The 23,399-nt window shown below is 38.3% G+C and overlaps 1 protein-coding gene across 6 annotated transcripts in view; it reads right to left on the reverse strand.

Annotated features, from left to right (window-relative positions):
• Window positions 1–23,399, reverse strand: part of TTC7B (tetratricopeptide repeat domain 7B) — a 133,040-nt gene that overhangs the window by 53,511 nt on the left and 56,130 nt on the right. For all 6 annotated transcript variants that reach the window (XM_074148564.1, XM_074148563.1, XM_074148561.1 and 3 more), the window contains 6 exons: window positions 23,093–23,176; window positions 21,745–21,849; window positions 19,118–19,235; window positions 18,864–18,921; window positions 14,118–14,190; window positions 12,923–13,083 (listed from right to left, as the gene is read on the reverse strand). In XM_074148564.1, coding sequence (XP_074004665.1) covers window positions 12,923–13,083; window positions 14,118–14,190; window positions 18,864–18,921; window positions 19,118–19,235; window positions 21,745–21,849; window positions 23,093–23,176 — 599 coding nt within the window. The remainder of the gene's footprint in view (window positions 1–12,922; window positions 13,084–14,117; window positions 14,191–18,863; window positions 18,922–19,117; window positions 19,236–21,744; window positions 21,850–23,092; window positions 23,177–23,399) is intronic.

A 23,399-nucleotide genomic window follows, 5' to 3' on the forward strand; every position in this document is an offset into this window, starting at 1 on the left:
CTCCCCTCACACTACTGCCTCTATTCTACCCTTAACACATGCATCCAAACAAGACGACCTCATCCAAACAACAAGACTCAGGATGCAAGAGGTAAAAGAAATATTGAGCAGGAGATAGAAAGGGGGGGATTTGACTATCAAGAATGACTTAAATACATGTAAAAAGTAGCAGGACTCTGTGCAACAGAAATGTAAGAACCTGGACTAGCAGTGCAGGATTCAAGGGCAAGACAGCAGAAGACAAATGTACTTGTAAGAATTAAAGTAACACATCAGAATTTGATGCTTTTGGATGCACTTGGTTTACATACAACATCATCCTTGTTTCTTATGCCTTACAGCGATCAAGGGGACTGGATGGTTGTAGGTTTCCCAAAAAACAAACAATAAGCAGTATGATGGAAAAATATTCATAATTCTAACAAAGAAAGGCTAGGCAGTTGTATCTAATGGGGGAAAAAAAGGTACACTCGTGTGGGATTATCTGCACTAAACCAAAAATAATCTTTTGAATAGAAAAGGTTGCATTTATAAAGCCACTAGAGCAGTTTCCCTGGGTCCAAGAAGTATTTTGGCGATAAATCACAAAATAACTAAGACAGTTCAGAAAATTGAGATAGGATGGTAAATAACAAAATGAAAACCTGCCAACTAAACCCTTATTTAACAAACGGGGGAAGGAAGGGAAGAAAGAGGATGATTCAAGGATTGGAGCATCTCCCTTATGAAGAAAGGCTGAGAGAGCTGGGACTCTTTAGCCTGGAGAAGAGAAGGCTGAGGGGAAACCTTATCAATGCTTATAAGTATCTCAAGGGTGGGTTGAAGGAGGAGGGAGCCAGACTCTTTTCAGTGGTTGCCAGTGAGAGGACGAGGGGCAACGGGCACAAGCTGGAACATAGGAGGTTCCACTCAAATATGAGAAGAAACCTCTTTACGGTGAGGGTGACAGAGCACTGGAACAGGCTGCCCAGGGTGGGTGTGGAGTCCCCTTCTTTGGAGGTTTTCAAGACCCGCCTGGATGCAGTCCTGAGTAACATGCTCTGACATGCTCTGGGCAATCCTGCTTCGGCAGCGGAGTTGGACGAGATGATCTTTATGGTCCCTTCCAACTCTAAAAATTCAGTGAAATTCAGTGAAGAGAAAGGAGGCAAAGGGCAGAAGGAACACCACGTGACAAACCATGGGCCTCTCAGATCAACTTCAATCTTTCCAGTTGCCCTGAAATATGGCTGGAGGTACATAACAAGATAATACCAGGAAGGTTCCAGAAACCATGAGGTAGACCATCTGAAAAACGATTTTCTGAAAGGTCAGCTTCAAGCACCTGTGGAAACACCTCTCGTGGAATCCAGCCTGCACTACTGTCACAGAGAACTTCAAACTTTACAGGTATGTTTTCACACCCATTTTGATTACACTATTAAAAATGGCGAAGAATGGATAAAAGCTATCAGGAGTTAGGATGATGAAAAGCAAGCTGTACATTTTATGGGTATCGTGAATTATCCGGTTGTGTCTGTAAGGATCAGAGGTTTAAATTACTGGCAAACGGTGCAGAAGGAAACATGGCAGAGTGACCACAGCGTGGTGGGATAGCACTCATGACTTAAGAATGCAATTACTGAGGAATAGACAATATTTAAAATAGAAACGAAGATAAGAACAGTGTGTGTCAGAGACGTGTCAAACTGGAATAAATATAACCAGGTAACAAGAAGAGAAATCTGTTTGGGTCAAATCCTTTGGGGAAGGCAAGTAGGTAAAACAGGTTCTGTTAAAGACATTAGACTAATGGGGCATTTGTTCCAGCATCAGATGCAGATCTTTAACGTTAGATAAAAATAAGGTGAATTGTATCATTTTGGAGACTAATTACCCAGACCCAAAATGGAGAACAAATCAAACTCCTAAGTGGAAGGGCTTAGTTATTCTTGGAGCTAATAGCTGATAAATTTATGAAATAGTTACTAAAGCAGCAAATGACTCCATTACTTCAAGACTGTTCTCCCTAACTAATGAGGACATTATAAAACAGCTGCTTGCAACCCCATCCGTATAATACTGGATTTTTATTTAAATAAAGAATGAAAAATCCCAAACGGGTTTATAACTAGGTCTTTGAATTTCAGCAGCATACACCTAAAATATGTTGATAGCGAAGGCTGGCAAAGATATCCAAGATACAGCAGAAGCCTGGCATTTAACACAAAGATGCTAAAATGTTTAAGGATACGCATCTCAACTTGAAGGGGTAAAAACTCAGTGCTTGACAAGCAAAGCATTGATAACATTGTGCAAGTAAGACATCAGAAACATGCAGAGATCCTATCAAGGATAGCAGGGGGCAGAAAAGGGAGACAAGAAAAATCAGCACAGAAAGCCGCGTTTTAGGTACACAGTGAAAGCTAAACTAGACCTGACCAGCATATTATTAAAAGTTACAGTCTCTAAAGGCCTTTTTGTATCTAAGTAGGAAAAAACACGCACAAAAATGTGTATACTAAACAGGGGCAATGGGACAAAGATTAAGGATACTCGGGAATGAACCCCCAACGCCCACCATAATCCTTATCTATGTTGTCTCAGGTATGAAAACAATGACAAAGAGAGAATGGGAACACTTCAAAAATTATTAGTTAGTGCAGTCAAAAATAATCCATTTCTCAGAATTATGGAAACAGTGACACATAAGACAGCCCTTTCTGAAGTAAAAACTTTAAAGAAAATATCACTTCTAGACTGACTGGGGAACAGCAACTATACCACCAATGTCTTTTCCAAGAGGGAAGGCACAGATGAATATATACGATCTTAATAACCTGCAAAAATTTATACAAAAATAGCATACAAAAAATGAAAGGAGTATTAGAGTATTATTAATAACTAACATTGTTAATGGGAAAAACGGGTTATAGCTCACGTTTAATAAAGAGATTGTTACACGGGTTGTTTGGTACAGTTATTCCAAACCAGAGCTTCCTAACTACGCTAAAGGAAGAAAAAAAAAGAATGACACGCTACCTGTCATTCTTCCACCAGATCTGCCTGCCAGAGCAGTGTCACTCCACGCAGTGATAACCAGAAATCTCCCTGAAGTCCCTCAGACTAAGAAACCTTCTGCAGCAAACTTCTCACTCCACTAGACTTCTTCTGAAGGGTCCACAGCCCCACATCCCGATCAAAACTGAACAGAATGCTCTATTTTCACTTAAGATTGGGAGTAAACTTCATTATTACTCTTATTATACAAGTATTTACATTGTTCAGGGTTTGAAGAACATAAGGAAGAGCTGTGCGTAACACTGAAGGTTTGTGCTTCGAAAAACATTAGTCCTTCAACGTAACACACCAAAAGCCTTGCCGAGAACCCTGTAAGGACTCTTCTGTGCACAGTGAGGCCAAGCCAAGCATCCTCTTCACGACAGCGACCACCTCTCCCCCTTGAAGAAGCTAAAATTTAAAAGGATGCATCAAACCCTCTTGTTTACAATGCAGGAGTAAAAATGCAACTACCTTTGTTTTATGTCTAACCTACTTTGAGTATCCTTAGTAAGTTTTAAGAGAACCTTTTTAAGAAATTAAACAGTTTGCATTTCTGACTTCAGCCAGCAGTATTTTTACGTGATAATCAATTATTAAAAGATGGTAGGAAAGTAATTAACGTCGTACTGGGAGTCTCATAAATATGGTAACAACCAACAAATAAGCCACGCAGAAAAGTGTCAAACAACAGCTTGGTCTCCCTGACAAGCACAAGGATTTTTACAATAGCTTAAATATAAGAATAAACTTTATATATAATCAGCTCTGATAGATAGCCTGTTACTTACTAAAGCATAAAAGAAAGATGAGAAATACCAGTTCTGTGTAGAGTTATGTAATATTTCATTTTGGTTTCATATTTAAGTGCCCATTCGATATATGCCACAACTTCAAATCCCGGGACACTAGGAAAATTTAAAAGAAGTTTTTCTGGTTTTAAACCTAGGCAATATGATAAAAAAAAAAAAAAACCAAACCCAAAAGAGCCACCACAAAACAACTCACCAAGTCTAAACGTATGACTTGTGAAATCTTAGACTAAGATAATCCTGTATTTAAATATCCTGTATTTAAAAAAATAAACACACACACACGAAAAACATGTCTGAAAATAAACTACTTTTTTTCCCCTTTTTTTTTAAAACAGAAAACATAGGCTTCTTTTCATATAATCCAAATTTAAGGGAAAAAATAACCATGCTGCTGTAAAACTTACATTTACATGCATACTTCATAGAGTTGCATCTCATTTCTTTTACAAACTGTAATAGTGTCAATTGCTTGAGTAAATTAAATCAGGTTAACTGACGGACCCCAAAGAGTAATTAAAGAGGGAAAGCAGCACACAGAATGCATAAAATTAAGTTTGAACAAATATTACTCAATATTGATGATTTGAAACAATCTAGATCTATTAATCTCTTTCCTAAATAAATATTAGCAAGTCACTTCTTGCACCTAACAGTTACATACACAGGAAAAACTCCCTGTGACTGTTACAGGAAACATAAAAGAAATGAGGAAGTAGGAGGAAGCCAAACCTTAGCAAATTCACTTTCTCTTAGTTAGTACGATCAGCAAATGCCCTTATGACAGTCTTGTAATAAATAGAAATAGTCAGAAATAAATGGTTTAGAAGAAAAAGTTAAAATTAAAAGAAAATCCCAGAGTTGCCAGCATTTACTTCATTCCCTGTCCAGAATTTGACAACAGTTTTACTGTCTTCAAGTTTGCAGCTTCTTTTAAAAGGAGTCGGTGGGGCTGACTGCTTTAAGACCCTTCACTCGGGAACTCCACTCGAATCCAACAGGACTCTAATAGATGTGTAATCCACTCTCCTAATGAAAAGATCCTTATAACAGCACAGCGGGAAGCTTCCCAAACCATTTGTTCAGCTGCACGGCTTGATAGCTCTAAAGCCGTATTTCTTTTTAAAAACCCAGCGTATAGCTCTAAGAACAAACACAGCCTTTGCACTCTAATGTGGAAATGCATCATAGAAATGACTGACGAAGAAACAAGTGAATGCCAGCAAACAGGTAATTGAATATAAGCCTGCAACGGAGCAGTTACACTCAAAATAAGTAACACAATCCTTTCCAGCAGACACGATGCGGGTGATTTGCTGTATAAAGTGGTGAAAGGGCCCTGCAGGAGAGATGGGGAGGGACACTCTATCAGGGAGTGTAGTAATAGGATGAGGGGTAATGGTTTTAAACTGAAAGAGGGGAGATTCAGATTAGATATTAGGAAGAAATTCTTGACTGTGAGGGTGGTGAGACACTGGCCCGGGATGCCCAGAGAAGCTGTGGATGCCCCATCCTTGGAGGTGTTCAAGACCAGGCTGGATGGGGCTTTGAGCAACCTGGTCTAGTGGGAGGTGTCCCTGCCCATGGCAGGGGGGTTGGAACTCGATGATCTTGAAGGTCCCTTCCAACCCAAACCATTGTATGATTCTATGATAAATGATACTGAAATGTTTTTTTGCGGTTCTTGCTTACGTCTGATGAAAACTGCTACAGTTCAACAGATAACCGAAAGGGTAGAGAACGCGTCCTACTGTTGGCAAGTGTGGTGATGTTCTTATCAGAAAGGACATTTGGAGGTGACCCGATTACAGAAGCTGCCATCAGAGTACGAAGTCGCTAGTATTACAGACTGCTTAGTAAAGAATGATATAAAAACCAATGGCTGGAAACAAATAAGGGACCAATTCAAGTTAAGAACAAAAATAGAATCTTAAGGAAGAGTGCAACTGAAACACTGGAACAAGCTACCACACGCTGCAATGGTTTCGCCAGTTTTTGACATGTTCTTATCAAGCTTCGACGTCCTCTGGAAGGTATGCTTTAGCTAAACTTATATTAATACAAAAACTAAAGCAAATTTAGCAACTTCTGATATATGAAGGTCAGAGGTTTTAAAAATTGGTCCTCCTGGCTCCAAACTCTACTGAGTATCCATTCCCTTTAACACCTGCTGTAGAAAGGAGACAGCTTCACCTTAGTCAATTCCAAAACATCTGCACCATCATCAAAACACAAAATGACACAATCGCAAAAAAATTAACCTACCAGGAGAATGCCAACATGAAACTAGATAGAATATGAAATACGTATAGTTTTATAAAGGATTTGCTTACACACTCAGTGATTTTAGGTGCATCACTTCTATCACCGTGATAATCAAATTACAGAAAGAAATTCATAGAGGTGCCTGCTGCAATTGAAAAGTGGACCCTTGCGCAGTTGGTCTACTCCATGTTGAGTATTCAAGGAAAATGTTTATATCTTTCATGATAAAAAAGCAACTCGTTCATTACAAAACATGAAAAATTATCATTTGTAAGCACCTCGAAATAACTTTTTGCATGACTGAACAAATTAATGTTATTTCCTGGTGATTTCTTTTGAATTTCTGTGACATTGCTACCCAAGCAATTTCTCTCGCCTTATCCTGATGCCAGTTTCCTCTTTCCCACTTAATCACATCTGTTTCTCCTTTTTGTTCAAAGTGTAAACAGTTAGGAATGAGTCTCAATTATCCCAGCTGCATTTGCAAGCGAACAAGACACAATTAATGAGAAAAGGTTACCGAACACAACTATCAGCAATGTCTTTACATAGGGTTTTTTTTTTTTCCCAGCTGCTTTTATCAATCCAGTTCCTTCAGGAAATCCAGTTGACTGAATCACTGGATGCCCAGCACCGGCAACAGGAGGTCAAGCACCCAAATCTAGTTTTCGTAAAAACTGCAGAAAATCATATAACTTCATAAAAAAAGTCTCCTAACCTGTTTTTTTGCAATCAATCACCAAACATACCCAAAAGATGTGAAACCCGTGCTTCAGGAAAAGTGACAGATTTCTATAATGCCCCTATTAAATCATAAATATAACTTCCTCCAACTTTGGTTGCACAGGTCTCCAGCAGCGGGAAGCCCACATACATACAGAAACAACGGTGAAGCAAAACCAGGCAGTTCAGATTGCTATTTGAAGCCTGACTCTCAAACAACAAAAGACACAACAAAATCAGCCCTCAAGCCCCAAAATACCCATTCATGGTTTCCACAAAATTGTGTTATCCTTGGTGTGCATTGGATGGCCTCTGCTCCTCCATTTGAAATATTATTCCCCTTATACTTGTTCACAAAGCAGTAGCATCGCTTCTATGCAAGGAAATCCAGTCGGTCCTGTGACTTTTGGTGGAGTCTATGTATACTGTACTCCATCTTAGGAATTCAGTGTACTTAAGAAAATCTGTAAAACCGTAATGAAGATAGTTTCTGACTGAAGCCAGAACAAATTAGTTATACTTGAAAACTTTTTGTTTTCCTGCCTCGAACACCCTGCGGCAGCCAGCTCATCACCCAAACTGGGACTCTTTCAATCAAGTTTCAGAGAAGAGTCTACAGCCTAGCAAATATAATTCAGGGATAAGACCCTGAGGCCAATGACCAATTTGTTACATAAAGTAATACCTACCTATCAACAATCTCTTTTTTAATGCACCGTTCTGTAAAAGCACATAACAACCAAAGGGGGGGGGGGGAAGAAAAGAGACAGACAAGCCCAGCATGAAAAGAAAAACCACAAGCAACTGATACTGTCCTTCATGACCGAAAGAAAAATCATCCCTGAGAAAAAATTCATTTAACTCCCGAGACAGACAGGATCAAAATGGAATGGATTTGAAAAAGCGTGTTGTCAAATGTATACAAGAGTGTATACACCAACCTGAAAGACATCATTTTGGCAAACTTAGCAGATGACTGCTTCTTGTCCAGTCATATGTTACTGCCCTTTCCTCAAATAATTCACAGTGCTCTATTTATCAAGGAAAAGGTGAAAATTTAACCAGCACCACACTCGGTAGTGCAACTACAACTGACCTTGGGAAGACAGAATAAGGTAGTCCATACCCTTTAATTGATAAATAAACCCCTGTCCCACAAAACATCGGTCTATGTACCATCACACGCTGCATGTACCAACCAGCTCTTCTGTTCTGCCCACCCTGACAACTCCCAGAAGGAAACGAGTTTGTTAATCAATGAACTGAGAGGGATGTTAAAAAGCTCTGTGATTCTGGGAAATCTACGGTAGCTCAAAAGAGCCCTTGAGGGTCAGGAAGGAAAAGATTTAATAGTTTTCAGAGGAGTGACATATTGGCCTGATGCTTCTGTGAAATATTCTTGGAAAGAAAAAAAAAATTCCATCACACTTCAACAAATGTAAATGTTTAAACTGTGAACTTAGTCTTCGGTTGTCTTCAAACCTGTTACCATATGTCTTTCCTTTTTGAGTGTACTTAACATTAAAATAACATACTTGCACTCCTCAAATAACCCATCTGCTGTTCCCTACTTCTGCTACTGTAAAAGCTTGTCAGCTGCTATCCAGTGCAGTTCACTTTTCAGCATAAAATTAGCAATTAATATTTATAATTTATTTTGCCTAATTACACTGATTTCAGGCACTATACCCCTCTTTAGGTGCCCCAACACTTGAAATAACAAGGGAACCCCAAACAGTTAAGATTAAGAAAACAATATCACAAGTATTTCATTAAGGAACCTAACTCTGTCTCCCTTGACTGAGAACCTACCGTTGACTAACCATGAAGTAGAAACAGATAGAAGTGTTGTTTCAAGATTTCATATGGTTCAAAAGACCACTAAGATATAAATTCCTTGCAACAGACAGATAAAAAGACAAGGAAAGAGTCATGGAAAGGAGTCTGCAAATAATGCTCCTCAGGTCATCGCACATATAACCGTACTATATATTGCAGAAGATATACCCAATAAGGCCAATATGAACCAACGCAACACAACCACCATTGCCTTCCATCAACTTGAATACACACCTCCAGGACTGCTTATGCATTCAGAGCAGGCAATCATTGGATCAAATTAAATGAAACTCAAGGAAAACCCAAGCAGTTAAGACCTCAAGCCTCCCTCACAGTTAAGTACTCCATAAATTATGATATACTGTGTCTCCTTCCTGCCTACTCTCTTTGCTTTCAGGGCAGCCTGTCCCTACTTCTGTTTCAAGAGGAGAAATGGATCATCTCACGCAGTCTCCCACATAGTTTGATGGTCAGGACCTTGAGCTGCATCATCTGTGGGTTCAAATCTTGCCAAGCTGGAGAGGAACTGAACCTCACATTTCTACGACAGGGACAAGCTGTCTAATGAAAGGTGGGGAAAACACAGTGTAACTTTAGATGAATTCAAATGCAGTAGGACCTGACCGAGATTAACTATTCAGATTTTTCAGTGCTGGCACCTTATTCTCACCCATCTCAGCAGAGAAGAGTATTCATAAATCTTTTCAGTAATCTTAATCTGTTCAGTAATCTTTTGTCTAGAGATCTTTTTGTCCCTGGGTCAAAGCACTCTCAGATTTCAGGAGGCTTCGGAGGTTAGCTAGCATTCAAAAGCAGATTGATTGCATTGCTCTGAAGAACACAGCTAACTTGTTTATAAGCAGAGTGGTTACAACCTAGCACTTTAAGCTTACAAAAAGTTTGAATTGATAGTGCTATAAATATTCAGCAAATATCTTGCATTTTGATTATTTCTGGAAAACTTTACTATGTGCCTATTTCACATTTAGAGGTTTCTTAGATTTTTCACCAATAGCTTTTGCTACATCCCTTCAGGTCTCAGAGCAGATTGCATATTTATGCTGCCAATATAACAATAAAAGCAAGAACAATCAACTTTCTATTCAAAGAAGCAGCTGTACCTTGCTGCTAACAGCACAATGTGATGTTCGCTCATTCATTCTACTCCTTTAGGTAATGATGGAACATAATCCTTTGCCTCCTAGGGATTTCTTTCTACTCACTGACCTAGAGGGGCACAGGGCAAAATCATTTTCCGTTTGGCCATGTTTGTTCAGCAGCTTTCTAGCTTTATAGTGCAGGAAGATTAACACTTATTTAAGATACAAAGATATACTTGCTGCACGCCTCAAATAACGAATGTGAATTCTAGGAATGCATCAGATTTTCAGATGTTAAGAACTGACTGACAACATATTTACTAATTGATTACAACAGAAGAGTGCTGGAAAGTATCCACTTCTCAGCATGACTCACAGGGTGTTCTATGACTTCTTGTAACCTCTGGCATTTTAAGAGGATGTAGTAGCATAAACTTCTGAAACTTTATCTTATTTTCAAAGAAAAGTAAAAGAGAAAGAACACACAGCTGAGAACAGGGCAGGAGAGCACTGAGTGCAGCAATGCAAATTACAGCACACAGAGGTACGCAGGTAAGAATAAAAGAAATAAGAAATAACATAAATCACAAGCCCTATGTTTTACTTTAATATTTTCCAAGTACAGAGATTTATTATACTGCAAACCCACCGAAGTATCGTTTTGCATATGGCTGAGGTCACGGATTCTAAGAGAAATACAGAGAATAACAAGAAAACTCTTGTACTATTTCGCTTACCAGGATAGCAGGCATAACTGAAAGATAAAACATAAAACATGATGGTATTTGAAGTGTTTACAGAAGCCATTAAAGTACCATGAGCAAATAATCAAATGTTTCAGTATATCTAAAAATTAGCAAGCCTTAGACGAACACAAGAGGATCTCTTCCCAGTCTGCCAGGGAGTACCATGGGATTGTATTGCTTACAGAAGTTGCAGAATAAGAAAACGGAATCAAAGATACACTATGCGCTTCTGTTTTATATGTTACATATATGCACATTCACATTTCAAGAGCACCAGAGACAGTGGGCAAGAACAGATTGTAAACTTGAGATTTTGCTGATAAATCCTTGAAAAAATAACCCAGTTACTTGAAGGAATCAATCCAGATTTATATTATTGACCAGATGTGTCTGTCTGGCTGTCAGTATCAATTGCAGAGAGGAAGGAACCTCAATCATATCCTTGACTTCTCTGGGAACCAGAAGTAACTTGACAGCAAGAAGAACATGACTCTAAAAGACTGTCTAGAGACACACGTAGCTGTGTTTCACCTTGGATTCTTCAGTAATTGTCACCACACCTGATGGTGATTCCTGCTGCCAAGATATTCCTCTCAAATTCCCTGATCTGTAGCAGTAAGCTGTAGCATAACACACTGTATCACCACAGTGTTTGTATTATACAACAGGGCGAACAATTCAGAACCACTATTATGACCCATACGATTAATATACATACACACATTACAATTAATATACATACACACATCAATAGAAAGTTCAGTACTTTTTAAAATAACTCAGGCAACATGTTTAACCACAAGATGCAGTTATAAACAAGTACAAAAAGGCCATGAGCCATATTAAAAAAAAAACAAACCCAAAACAAATACCTTTTGAATCCTCACAAAAGTAATTTTAAACATTTTGCTGAAAGATCTTTCGTTCTCTAATTACAATACAGAGAACTGAGTTTCACAAATACTTCTTCTAGGCTATTATTATTCTGAGAGATAGAGCAGCTTCTTCTTTGTCTTTTACATTGCCACTAAGTGGCAGAAGATGAAACAAGAACAGACAGAAGATGACAGATCATGGTGCTTTGAACATATTTGGTTTTAAAAATAATAGCGTATAAAATTAGGTAGCTGATACTTCAATTGCCTCTCAAACCATGACTTACTGACAGGACCCTCAGAGCAGAGGAATGCACAGACAGGTTTGGGAAAGGAACCGCTAGATAGTTCTGAAATTGTGAAGCGTGTGAGGAAGCCCCTAATAAGAACAGAGACAATTTATACGTGTGGATAAACTAGGAAGTGAGAAACAGCTAAAGGCCCCAAAAGCAGTGGCACAGAAATGACTGCAAGCCACTGAAATTCTGAGGAGAGGTGATATCAACAAAGGTCCCGGTCAGATTTATGAAGAAAAGGCAACAGTACCTTATATAGGCAGCCAAAAGGAGGCACGAAATGTCAAAGAACAGGAAGGAAAACGACTATAATCTCTATTTTCAAACTAACAATTCTTAAAGAAATCATATTTTTCTGGTATGTTAATATAGCAACAATTTATGATACAGGACAGACATTTAAAAGTTAAAAATTGAGATACTTCAAAAAGTTATCTAAATAAACATTTAGGATATTTGTAACACTATGGATTACAACCTTAGTGACTGTTGGCAAAGCACTGGAACCCAACACTGGAAGTTAATGGAAGCTGTCCCCGAGATATTTGCACTAAAGCATTTAGTTGGATTTTCATAAGAAAATTAATTAAAAAAAGCTCCAACCATACAAAATTCAAATGTATTTTAAGATATGCTTAACAAGAAGAACAAACACAAAGAATGATTTTTTTCTTAAGCAACAAGAGAACATCTACCAAATGTGCTTCTTCCCTGTTCACTTGTTTAGTTATCCATCAACCAATTTCACATGACTGGTTATTCTACAGGCAAAAGAGGAGACTCTCTGTTATGATGTATGTTACACAATAGATTCCATGCAATATGCATAGAGTTATCTGTGGGATGGGATAAACCTATCCTATAGCTAATAGTAAAGTCCTGATTATCCTTCTTAGAATACTGCATAAAAACAGAAGACAAAAATACTCTAAAGCATGTGGCAGGGAAAAATTATCTAAACAAAGAGTCTGTAGAAAAAAACCCAACAACAACAAAATAAGATTAACTATCCAGCTCCAGCTTCCTTTCCAAAACCAAATCCTCAATCCCTACTTAACAAGCCTTTAATAAAAAGCAGACTTGCATTAAATGGGCAGGGAGTAAGACTGTTGGAAAAAAACCCCAGACCAATCTTCAAGTCCATCCCCTCTTGAAATATATGGGATGAGAATCTAAGAAAAATAAATATGAGAGAAAGCGTAGAAAGTAAACGTGACATTCACTCACATAAAATTTTCTGGATATTCACTCAAGGCCATATCGATGATATTCAAAGCATCGTGATAGTGTTTCTGGGCTGATAGCAAGAGTGCAAGGAGATGAAGAGAGTTGGCATCATCTCCTTGTAGTTGCAGAGCCTGACGAACATAACCCAAAGCTTCTGGTATCTGATTTAAAAAAAAAAAAAAGGTAGAAAAAGAAAGTGCCACTATTAGACATGTTGCCTATTACTTGATCGCACATCCATAAAATTTTCGAAATATCACCTAGATACCATGTAGAATTCTATAAACTGCTGTAAGACACTACTCAGAAGTTTAAAATGGACCTGATGGTCTACAGTGAACAGTAAAAATGAAGTAATATATTAACCCTGGAAAGTAAGATACACGTTTTAATAAAACACTTCTCTTCAGCCCTTTAAAATATTCACCTACTGTTCTTTTTCAAGCACTGGTTGTATTTCTAGATGATTTTGAAAATATTTTAATTGTAACACATTAACTGAAATGTACAGCTAGACTGCAGCGGTAACTTCCCTTTACACGGAATTTCATGATCTCCTCAGCTGCATGTACTTTTGCTCAAAATAAGTACACAAAGCGTTAAAAACAGGAAATTTAATTAAGCAACATGAGAAGTTTGAAACGCAGATGTAGAGTATTTTTCAGCCTGCTAGTGAAAAATATTTTGTGCTATTAAAGTGACAATCCATTCCCCTCTAATGTGACAGAGTCCAATGTCTCTGCTACTCATTAGCAATGAAAAGTAGTCACCTAGAGTATGTAAACCACTCTGCTCAAAACTACTTCCTAAAATAAACATGACACAGGAAAAGGCTTACCGTGACATATACAAAGCAGCTCCACATTATCCAATTTCATGTGATATACGATATAATCCTAAATCCCTTAGACATTAACAGCTGTACAGGTTGGACTGAGCCCTGATGTCTTTTATAGCTTTAAAATATTTTCCAGTTTTCTAAAACACGTTTTTGTAATTTTGATCACAATAACCAAACCTCCTAGAAGTATTCAGAAAAGGCACAGATCTTAGCAGATACTCAAGATTTAAGCACTGTCGAGATCTTTAAAAGACCACGTCTTCATTGAAGAAACCTTAATCTGTATCCATCAACAGATACAAACACTAATCTTCATATGACAGTGTGAGGCCGCATTTTTAAAACACAACTAACCTGTCTCGATATGGCAAGCTGCAGGGCCAAGTAAAATGCTGCCAGATGATCCGTTGGAGACAAACTGTGAGCCCTTAAAAACAAAGAAACAACAAAAAAAACCCAACAGTGAATTTTTCCCGTTTTAATACAGGTTAAACATACACACAAACACATATATATTCATGTACCCATATTCAGGTCTCTTCACTACATGTATGCTCATATTTTGACATAAGTTGTGTTCATTCCAGTGACTTTTCTCACACTTCTCAATCATCCTTGATTTAAAGGAGGCACTTTGGGCCATTAAGGTGTACTTTTAAATAGAAATTAATTATGCAGTTTCAGTATAAATCTTAAAAATGAGCACTACAAAATGGTTCTTCAATTAAAACATATTCCTAAACAAGCACGAGATGTAATTATCTAAGAACAGTTATGAGAAAAATTCATTAAGCAGAGTTTTCTTACAGAAAGAGGAAAAAAAACCCCAAAAATTCCCCAAACCAACACGCCTTCAAAGACAAGAATTATGTCACTTGCACCAGAAGTACCCACGCAATCACACTGACCCTGACCAAGATGGTTCTGAAGCACAGAACTCGAGGAAGAGTAGCAGCAAAGTAGATCAGAGTTTTCTTCATTCTTCAGACTCCTAAAGTTTAAGCCCATTTTCAGCCCAGCGCATGAAGCCTCTCAGGAAGCCAGTTATACCTTGCTTTGAGTTGCTTTGAGATTGTGAGGGTGGTGAGACACTGGCCCATGTTGCCCAGAGAAGCTGTGGCTGCCCCATCCCTGGAGGGGTTCAAGGCCAGGTTGGATGGGGCTTTGAGCAACCTGGTCTGGTGGGAGGTGTCCCTGCCCACGGCAGGGGGGTTGGAACTCGATGATCTTGAAGGTCCCTTCCAACCCAAACCATTCTATGATTAAGTTAGCAGAGCACATTGCTATGTAGCAATGTAAAAGAAATGGATGGACAGCTTCTTTATTGTAGCATTATTGTAAAAGGCAGCATAAAATCCGACTCATCACAAACCCGTGTTTGAAGTTCAGATGATGAAGTTTAAGCCGGTCATCTTGTATTTATAACTTCTGTCCACAAAAATGCTGAGCTTCCCAACAGCAGCAGCGTTTTGTGATTATTCACTCTCAAAATATTTATAACTACTGCTGTTGCAAGTAACCCCAATTACTAAAACAAAGAAATAGCTTTTTTCCACCTTTTTTAAAAATTTTGTTTGTTTTTAATGTTTTGGTCAAATGCACACACTTGGTCTTATTAATTTTATTGCTTATCGTACAGAAGATGTTCTTGTAATACACTCTACTATTTTCCCCTGTAATGCAACCTTTCTGCTGTAAGGTAAGTGGGTTTTTGGGGGGATACTTGAGCATAAAAAAAACCTATGGCTGTACCTCAAAATGATGTTTAGTAAATGCTGGGCAACAAGGCTCAAACTATTTTTTTTTATTTATATTTGTTGCATCCTTTTAACGGAGGCTCATTTAGAGATAGAATGTGTAATAATCATCTTTGGAATATATAATAAGTCGTCTCCATTGGGAGGGAGGAACAAAATTGACCTTTAAGCCATTACAACCACAAAGGGAACCTTCTGCTTCCAAGTTTTGCATTTCTGTCTTCCTAAGTCCAAAGAGACAACTCTATCGCTTTAGCAACTACACCCAACACGTATTGAAGCAGTTGAAGTTATTAGGGAACAGTTTCATACTTTGTTAACTTCACTGCTAAATAAAGGCACATTTACCTAGAGTCAAATACAAAGCCTAACAGGGTCCAGGACCAGTCGTTTTTAAAATCTAAGTTCACAAATTAAGCCAGACTAAGTGAGAACAAGAGATTTTAACATCCAAGCTTCAGCTAGTGAAAGAATAAAGCTGTTACTATCTATAAACCATTTGGTGAGTTCTGTGAAACTTCAATTCACACCAGCCACAGGAAAAGCACTGAAAGTCTTCCAAGCAAAAAAAAAAACGTTAGTGAAACAAACACCCCCTCAGCAGCGTGTTAAGATGGCAACAAGCATCTCCTCAAAGGGCCACTATCGCAAACTGGTAGCCTTGAAATCTGGCATAGGCAAGGTTCCAAAACATAACTGGATTTCTTCAGGACCTCTATTTCTTCAGGAATTGGTCCTCCAGGTAAGTGATTAAAAAACACACAAAAAAACCAAACCAAAAAAACCTTGGCACATCAAAATACTGAGCCCAGTACAGCTGCTTGCTTTGTAAATTGTGTAGGAGATGAATGGAGAATTCCAACTTCCACTTCCTCGAAAACATTTATTTTTAAGATGTAGGAAGAGGAAATGGGCATGACTCTGGTATGCCGAGCACAGCATTCCCTGCGTTAACAATTTTTGGATAACATCCTATATGAATGTTATCGACACAAGGAACCAGCAACGTTATCAACCACGCTGAAGTGTATTTCCAGCACAGCTGATTTACCAGGTGTGAGTCTCTCTATGAACACAAGTGGGGAAACATGTTAATATGCAGAACAATCACCTTTCAAAACATACTTTTTCCCTTCTCTTAGAAGGCAGCTACGGGGATTGTTGAGATGCAGAAATTCTGTTCTCTTTGAGGGCCAAACCACTCTACTCAAAATTCTGTGTGGAGCCCAAGTGACTCAATACCAGCAATATTACTAACAGGAATATTAGCGATTCACTACAGTCTTCAAAACATATAACCTGCATGTTAAAACCTCCAAAAGATACTTTAGTTAAAAGAAGATACTTTAATTAAAAGCGTATGTACAAGTTTGTTCTGAGCAAGGCCAGAAGAAAGGATGAATATATAACTTAACATCAATACCCTGGAACATGCACTTAAAAATAGAAAACATTGTTTCTAGGAGGTTGTATCAACTTGGGTGGAAAAAAGAAAAGAACAAAGAAAACCCCAAAGCATCAGAAAGATGCATAGAAAGCAGATGCAATTAATCCTCATGTTCCCAAGACTTTCTGTGTATAAATGTATATTCTGCTAGTTAGCACAAATATTTCAAAGCTCCACATCACTACGAAACTGAAGTTCCACTCAACGTATGAAGCTAAAGGACATCTGTAATGGTTCGTGGAGGAGATGGTAGATGCGGTCTCCGATTTCAGCACTGTTTGCTGCTGGGGAGTCTTCCAAACTGAACACCCAACCAAGAAACAATATTTGAATAGAGTATGAAAGAGTAATTTTGCAGCGATGACAAGCTGAATAGTTTGAAAAATAGTTCTCCTAATCTACTGTGTATTGCTTATTCTCTTTTAACTCAAGCCACTTGTTCTTTTTCTCTAGCAACCTAATACAACATTACCACGATAAGCACTATGTCACCTATAAAAGCACCCTCATATTTACGGGTGGTCAAAATGCTGCACAACCTCAACCCTTAGAAAATAGCTATTTTCCAGACAGGTCAATAGCAGAGAACAACTCAGAACTTTGGGAATTGCTATTCTAAACTGGAGGGTACAGTCAACAGGCGCTGAACTAGAATGGATTAGCTTCAGGCTGCAGTTCATGTCATCCCTTGTTGTTTCAAAGAATCAGCAGAGGAAAGCAATTCACTATTAGAACCTCAAAAGCAGTGAATGGGTAGAAATGGTGAGAAATGGTTAGCATGGTATTTTTGAAACAGTGATGATTAAAGTCAGTGGTAAGAGGGATGGGTGAGGAACTGAGGTACAAACAAGGAGGTAGAAAATTCAGTTTGAACATGGAGAAAGAATGGTGAACTAATAAAAAAACTCTTAAAAACATTAAGGAACAGGAAGAGCAAAGATATGATAAAACATATTTACATACCGAGGAATAGTTAAGACAGAAAAAGGAAGGAACAATACGTAACAGCCTCACCCTGAAGTTACCTGCAAAACACTTTTTCAGCCCTATCCTCTCAGATACAAAATCACCAACAAAAATCCGAGACTTTGTATTCACATTAATGCACAAATCTGTTTCCCTGAAGCAATTAGGCCTATCTCACTGAAGTAGGGTTTTCAAGGGTATATAAACATAAAAAGAGACATCTTTAGATGCTGCAGCACTTCCACCAGCTTTGCCGTCAATATTTGTTTCTTCTATAATTAGGCTAGAGATGTCCTCATTCACCTGTTCGTTGTCATTTCATTTGTAAAGTCAAACCCTTGAGAAAGAAATCCCGTCACCCCCAACAGTGTCACTTCTGTGGAGGGCACTTGGAAGACGGGGCATTTGTCTTGTCACTGCCTTTGCTGTTAAAAATCAAGATAGAATTTTTCATTTTCCCCAAGCTTACTACTTTACTACCTGCCTTTTGCCCCTCATCCACAGCAGCAGGGCCTCGATTATTGCTCTGCCTCTACAGAGATAATTGCAAAAGCCTCCCATAGAATCCAATCAGTGACCAACTCTTCTAGAAACACGATCACATTGAACTGTAACTAGAAACCTCTCATCATACGATTTTCCCTTCTAGATCAGAACAGAATATTCCCTTGAGCAAATATTTTATACTAGAGAGCAACACAAATGTCTTCAAAATGAAATAAAAGAAAATCCTTAGGAATCAATTTAGATTCTTCTGACAGAAGATGATGAAGTAAATGCTAAAGAAATACATTCCATACTCATGAAGGGAGACTCCCAGAGGTGAAATCCTCATCACACAATCTTTTACAAGTCGCTCTTTTCAACACATAATAAAAAGCTCTTCACTACGTATAGCAGAATGAAATGAAAAGATTAACACCCACTCACCTCTGAAATGCAAGAAGAGCCTTTCTCTGCAAGACCTCTTGCATCCCTCGCAAAGATGCTAAAAAGGATATATTTAATGAGTGATATGCAAGATCAAGAGATTTCATTCCACATGCTCATTGAAGAAGTTCTAATACATTGACTGAAAAAATGGTTGCACACAGAACCTTTAATTTTAAGTCTAGCATTCTGCTAGGTATCCTTTTTTAGGCAACATGGGAATCCCCAAACGTGAACGTGTATTCTTCTCTTACCATCAGTAGCCTGCAGACTGTAAGTCAGTCCCAGCGCCAAGTAGCCTTTTGCTTTGAACTCCGACGTTTTGTCCCCAAGATCAACAACTGTTTTGGCAAATCTTTCAGCTTCTTCCAACTGAAAATAAGATAAAAAAAACCCACGTAAGTCTAAAACTAGCTAAATCTGACATTATAATGAGAACAAAGCACAGTACGTGTATTATGCACACTGAGTCTGTTGAAATCTCAGCCATCATTGCTTTAAAGGACTATTTTGTTTTTCATTAGACTTTATTTTCCTGCTAAATACTAAGTAAAGAACACAGATTTTAAGCTGAAGAACCCATTCCTGTGGTTGAGAGAAACTCTGGTACATAACACACAGATCATTCTAAACTTACTGTAGTTCTGCCTTTTTTTTTTTATTTGTTTGTTTTCTTCTTTTTTTTTTTTTTTAATACAAAAGACATTTCTGGTCCATATATGCCATGCAGTAAAGCATGGCTTCACCAGGGGCAAGTCTTGCCTCATCAATCTAGTTGACTTCTGATGGAATGACTCCATCAGTGGACAAGGGAAGAGTTACAGATGTCATCTATCTGGACTTCCATAAGGCCTTTGACACTGACCCCAACAACATCCTTCTATCTAAATGGCTCAATGTCCAGATGGAGATTGGTGACAAGTGCTCTCCTTGAGGGGCCCGTATTGGGACCAGGACTGTTCAAGATCTTCATCAATGACACAGACCGTGGATTGAGTGCACCCTCAGCAAGTTTGCAGATGACACCAAGCTGAGTGGTGCGGTTGACACACCTGAGGGACAGCATGCCATCCCAAGGGACCTAGACAAGCTCAAGATGTGGGCCTGTGTGAACCTCGTGAGTTTCAACAAGGCCAAATGCAGGGTCCTGCACCTGGGTTGGGGCAACCCTGGTTATCAGTACAGGCTAGGGGATGAAGGGATGGAGAGGAGTCCAGCCAAGAAGGACTTGCGGGTACTGGTGGATGAAAAGCTGGACATGAGCCAACAATGGGCACTCACAGCCCAAAAAGCCAACTGTATCCTGGGCTGCATCAAAAGAAGCGTGGCCAGCAGGGTGAGGGAGGTCATCCTCCTCCTCTACTCCACTCTGGTGAGACCCCACCTGGAGTACTGTGTCCAGCTCTGGAGCTCTCAGCACAGGAAAGACATCGACCTGTTGGAGCATGTCCAGAGGAGGGCCACAAAAATGGTCAGAGGGATGGAACATCTCTTCCTTGAGGACAGGCTGAGAGAGTTGGGGTTGCTCAGCCTGGAGAAGACTTGACTCCAAGGAGGCCTTATTGAGGCCTTTCATTACTTAAAGGGGGCTTATAAGAAAGACAGAAACAAACTTTTTAGCAGGGCTTGTTGCAATAGGACAAGGGGTAATGGCTTTAAACTAAAAGAGGGAAGATTTAGACCAGATATAAGGAAGACTTTTTTTTTTTTTTATTATGAGGGTGGAGAAACACCGGCCCAGGTTGCCCAGAGCAATGGTAGCTGCCCCATCCCTAGAAACATTCAAGGTCACGTTGGATGGGGCTCTGAGCAACCCAATCTAGTTGAAGATGTTCCTGCTCATTGCAAGGGGGTTGGATTAGATGACCTTCAAAGGTCCCTTCCAACCCAAACCATTTAATGATTCTATGATCTACCGTTTTTGCATTTCTTAAATAGAGTTCTTGCCCCATGAACCATTTATTTAGGAAAATCAATTATAAGAACTATGGCTCCAACCCTGGGGAAAAAAAAAAAAAGTATAGCCATGCAGACTTCTGCGTCACATACAGTATTGCTCAATGTATGCAAACCCATAAAGACACACGTAAAAGATCAAGGTTTAACTGCACACCCATGCTAGCACACTATTTAACAATCTAGAAAGAAAAAAACCCAAACATTTGCTTAAGACTATTTTTGTCGGCCTCAAAAAGTCAGGTTTCTGCTACTGCACTGTTTTCTAAATTTCTGATTGTGATTTTTCCCTCCTCTTTTCGTCCCTTTTAAAATATACTCATTCTCCTCATTACATATGTATATCATATTGCATGTGCACTCATTACACAGATATCTTGAAAACCACATGATGATCTTCGATCACCTTATTGTTTTCTGTACAGATAACTTTAAAATTGGTGTATCTAAAATACAAGTGAAGTAACACTTTTTAGAAAGACACTATCCCTACTCGGAATTCATAAACCCCAGCTGCCTGCAAATATGGTATCACCAGAAGAGTCTCTTAAATATAAGAGGTGTCTCATTCCAAACAAAGTTATTTTCCTCTTGCACAGAGGAAAGAAAAGTCTAAATTGCATTTTTAATCTCTGTATGCCAACAATGTTTCAGCTAAAAATTTATTAGAAACTATGTTTTAGATCAGCACCAAGATACATTACCTTGATAAACATAACCATTGCTGTCAGATATTTTAAATTAGCAATGCAGACAGAGACATACATGTGTACATACATGTGCACATACGCATCTGTGCTGTATTTTTAGAGATGACGAAGTGGATGTAGTCACAGTGCAAAAGCACGTGCTACATCCCTAAACCAAGATTTTCTTGCATTGTAGCACGGTTCTTGCTGAAAAGACAAGGAGTGGCCAAGCTTACCCAGTGGAGAGATCCCATACAGAGCTTTGCAGCAAGGAGTGGAATAGTTGCATCATCTGGTTTCAAACGTATACATTCCTTCAAGACTTTAACAGCTCGGGCAGACTGTTAAAAACATTTCGCATTGAAATTACTAAAAGCATAAATATGTTTCACAGACAGAAGATTCCTTTTCCACCATTTACTTTAGTTTTTCCCATGTGAAGGAGACATTACCAAACATTTTGCTGACAATTTGTCACAACTCCTCACACAAGTGAAACACAGGACTTTATGTAGCGCTGTTGTCATTTAACCCTTATGAACTATCATTAAGTGTCCCCAGTGACACATTTGCACAGGATCCAATTCCAACGTTACATGATTCAGAAAACAGTTTTGAGATGCATTTAAAAAAACTTCTCCAGTCCTGGAAGCTCACAACATTTGAGCCAGGCAAATGAAAGAGCAGGAATAGGACAGTCTTCAGAAGAAGCAGGGTTTTAGTGGTCTTTGGGAGTTACAACAGCACTTAGGAAAAGCTCTGATATAAGATTTTGTAACAGACTGGCACTGCTCCTCTTTTTTAATTCACTTGCCTCCATCCAGTCACAGTTCAGAAGATAACTCAAAGTAATCAGAGAATGGGAAGAAGAACCAAGCCTCTTCAGAACCAGTGTGCTTCTAAAAATATTTTCTAAAGAAAATACAAATCATTCCTTTCCCCCATACTGAAGATAAGCAAATTACCCCCATCAAGAATGATGTTTTAGAAAATTAGTATTATTTACATAATGAATATGATTTATTTTCCGTAACGTGACACGGAAAAGCAAAAAGAAGTGAAAATAGAAGATTGCATCTGGTACCATAAGTTCCTAGGTTATACAGAATTAAGAAAAAAAAATATCCATCTCACTTTAATTGCACAGAGTACATAGACTCAAAGACAGCAATACTAAAAAAGACAGTCAGAAATTCCCAAAGAAAAAAAAAAAAGAAGCAAGAGCATCATGAATCAGTGTTAATTTGTCCCTAACTGTAAAATTCATTCATCAAAACAGCACTTAAACAAGTTGTTACTGGATACTATGATTTGATATAATTCAATACTTCCATTCAATTAGCTTAGCTTAAGCTCATTGGCAAGATAGTTCTTATCACCTTTCAATCTTCCTGAGTTAGAAACTATTGAAATAACAACATCCTTTGTACATCACTAGGCATAAATTCAGGAGTACAGTGTACTTGGCTGATTTAAGGATTAGAATTATTTAAAAAATACAGATGAAAATTATGGAAGTGCCAAATGTTGTTATTGAAAGCCATCAATAGAATAATTACATAAAATAAAAAAATTAAGACTTACTTTTCCTGCTGCCATCAAGGACAACGCAAACTGATACCAGAGATGGAACTCTTCAAATGCAAACTTCATGGCTCTCTCTAAACACTAATTTTGAGGGGAAAATTGTTATTTAAGGGCACTTTCTTAAATTATTAAGAAGATATACAAGTATAAAGTTTTCATATAGACTCATACCTAAAATACATGTAATTAAAAATTTAAATTATTCAAATAAGTTATGTGAAAACAGCTGCCAGACTCTATATGGAAAAAAAAAAAAAGAATTAAACAGAAAACTGATTTCCTACTTATTATGTTTGTTTAAATA

This window comes from Numenius arquata, chromosome 6, assembly GCF_964106895.1.
Source record: "Numenius arquata chromosome 6, bNumArq3.hap1.1, whole genome shotgun sequence".
NCBI lineage: Eukaryota > Metazoa > Chordata > Aves > Charadriiformes > Scolopacidae > Numenius > Numenius arquata.